Here is a 2,217-nt window from a genome sequence, read left to right on the forward strand (position 1 = left end):
TTTTCACCTGCTTTTTTACAGGTAACTTTACTACAGTTGGGTTTTGATGTAAGGGAACATTGATTGAGGTGGTTAGTTTGAGAGTGTTTCTCCATACAGTGCTCAGCATCTCTGAAGAGACAAGTGACCTTGTAAGCCCGCAGTGCAAAGGGAGGTGTGAACAGCAGCCACCTCTCATCCAGTCTAGTGCGTTCTCCTAACCCATGAAGCCGATGTTCAGGAGTACGGTAGTTGGCAGAAGGAAGGGGTGGAGAGGTGGGAGCAGCAACATCTAACACTACAGCCCGCGGGTTCTCCAGAGTCGTACGACAGCAGCGTAAGCCACAGAGAGAGAAGTCAAGTGATTTGCTCAAGGTTGCAAAACACATTAGTTTCATGAATCTTTCATGACAAGAATGATGTTTTAGAAATAGCAGTTACAGAGCAGATCAAAAGATACAGCCCAGACTTTCCAAGTCCCATTCACGGTTTTTAACCATTACGTTGCCTTTCTTTGCAGTAAATTATTAACTGTGAGACGAGAACGCTTGCTAGCTCTGAACCGTTATAACAAGTCTTTAAAAATGCAGGAATGAATTCTCCAAACCACATTGTCTGAATATATAATTAGAAAAAAGGCCTTTTCATTAAAAAATTGCTGTGAGATGCAAGTTAATATACTTTTCCCTGTATTCTTTTTAAAGAAAGAGAACTCTTTTTTACACAAAATTAAAGCATTTGGAGCCCAGTGTGGAAAACCGTTGCCTTATAGTATTTTGTTTTACTGAATACATGTATTATGCATCTGGATGCTCTGGGTTATAAATATACTTTAAGCTTGCTGTAATTTATAAGACTTCCCTTCTGCCTGATTTATAGGAAATTTCATTAATCTCTGCAGCAGAGGGACCTTGTGCTGAGCAGTGGATTGAAAATGAACCGAGAGCTGGGGGCTTTCGGAACCGCCATGAATTAATCAGTACTGAAATTCTTAAAATGGGAGTGATCATTTGTCGTGTAAAGGACTTTTTTCCCCCTTACAGTAAGATCTGCAGGATTTTTTCAGAGGTGCCAATGAAACTGCCAGCCCTGAAGCTATGGAGATAGTTTTCAGCATTTAATTGGCTATTCTTATTTCTGTGTTCAGCACACATTTACTAATGAGTTTGTCTCTGATGCTGGTGCCAAACAAAATAATCGAGGGGGAAATATGAAATTGGATGATGCTGTTTAACGGTAGGGAAGAACTGATACTCAGCATGTCTCTTTTGTGGTTTGGTTTTTTATTTTATTTTATTTGAAATAGCAAGATCTTGCCTGGACATTTGCATGACATGCTGCGGTCAGTATTCGGGGCTTTACTTCTCGTTCAACTCCGACACAGGAATTCCGTTTCTATAGACAAAGGTTTTCCCCCATAGAAAACAGCAATCTCCACTTGCTCTTCGTATTATCTGTTGTTTCCTCTTATTAATGTGTCATGGTTAACATCTTGAATATTCTGATGATTCCTGTCTTACTCATTTTTGCCTTTTGAGGCCCTTGTCACTCCTTTCTACCCCGCCCCCTCCCCAAGTTAGAACATTTCTTTTAGGTCTCTACTGCAGCTGAACTTGTTATCTGCCATCCAGCTACATGTGTTATACATCGGAATGAGCAGAAGAAGCTGGCATCTGGCTTTTTCTCATCTTATTGCCAATCCCAGCTGACATCCATAGCTGTCCTGGAAACAAAATATTAGCATTTCTATAGCCATACTCACTACAGAGCTTCATGAAATTGGTAGAGTTGACCAAAAGGACTTGAGAAGTCTTTGTTTAGAGAACACGCTTAAATATTTGAGGTTAATGTTCTCCTTCTTTCTTTCTTCCAGGCTCTTCAAACTCCAGAAGGACCAACACCAAATAAATTATGAATGTTGAACAAGATGACCTTACATCCACAGCAGATAATGATAGGTCCTAGGTTTAACAGGGCCCTATTTGACCCCCTGCTTGTGGTGCTGTTGGCTCTTCAGCTTCTTGTGGTGGCTGGGCTCGTGAGGGCTCAAACTTGCCCTTCCGTCTGCTCCTGCAGCAACCAGTTCAGTAAAGTGATTTGTGTACGGAAAAATCTGAGAGACGTGCCAGACGGCATCTCCACCAACACCCGGCTGCTCAATCTCCATGAGAACCAGATCCAAATCATTAAAGTTAATAGCTTCAAGCATCTGAGGCACCTAGAAATCCTGCAGCTCAG

At 41.5% G+C, this 2,217-nt stretch overlaps 1 protein-coding gene across 1 annotated transcript in view; it reads left to right on the plus strand.

The window, feature by feature from the left end:
- Positions 1-1,894: 1,894 nt before the first annotated feature.
- LRRC4C (leucine rich repeat containing 4C) overlaps positions 1,895-2,217 on the plus strand; it is a 2,543-nt gene continuing 2,220 nt past the window's right edge. The window contains exon 1 of the mRNA XM_010145562.1: positions 1,895-2,214. Coding sequence (XP_010143864.1) covers positions 1,895-2,214 — 320 coding nt within the window. The remainder of the gene's footprint in view (positions 2,215-2,217) is intronic.

This window comes from Buceros rhinoceros, unplaced genomic scaffold (genome assembly GCF_000710305.1).
Source record: "Buceros rhinoceros silvestris isolate BGI_N320 unplaced genomic scaffold, ASM71030v1 scaffold14741, whole genome shotgun sequence".
NCBI classification, from domain to species: Eukaryota; Metazoa; Chordata; class Aves; order Bucerotiformes; family Bucerotidae; genus Buceros; species Buceros rhinoceros.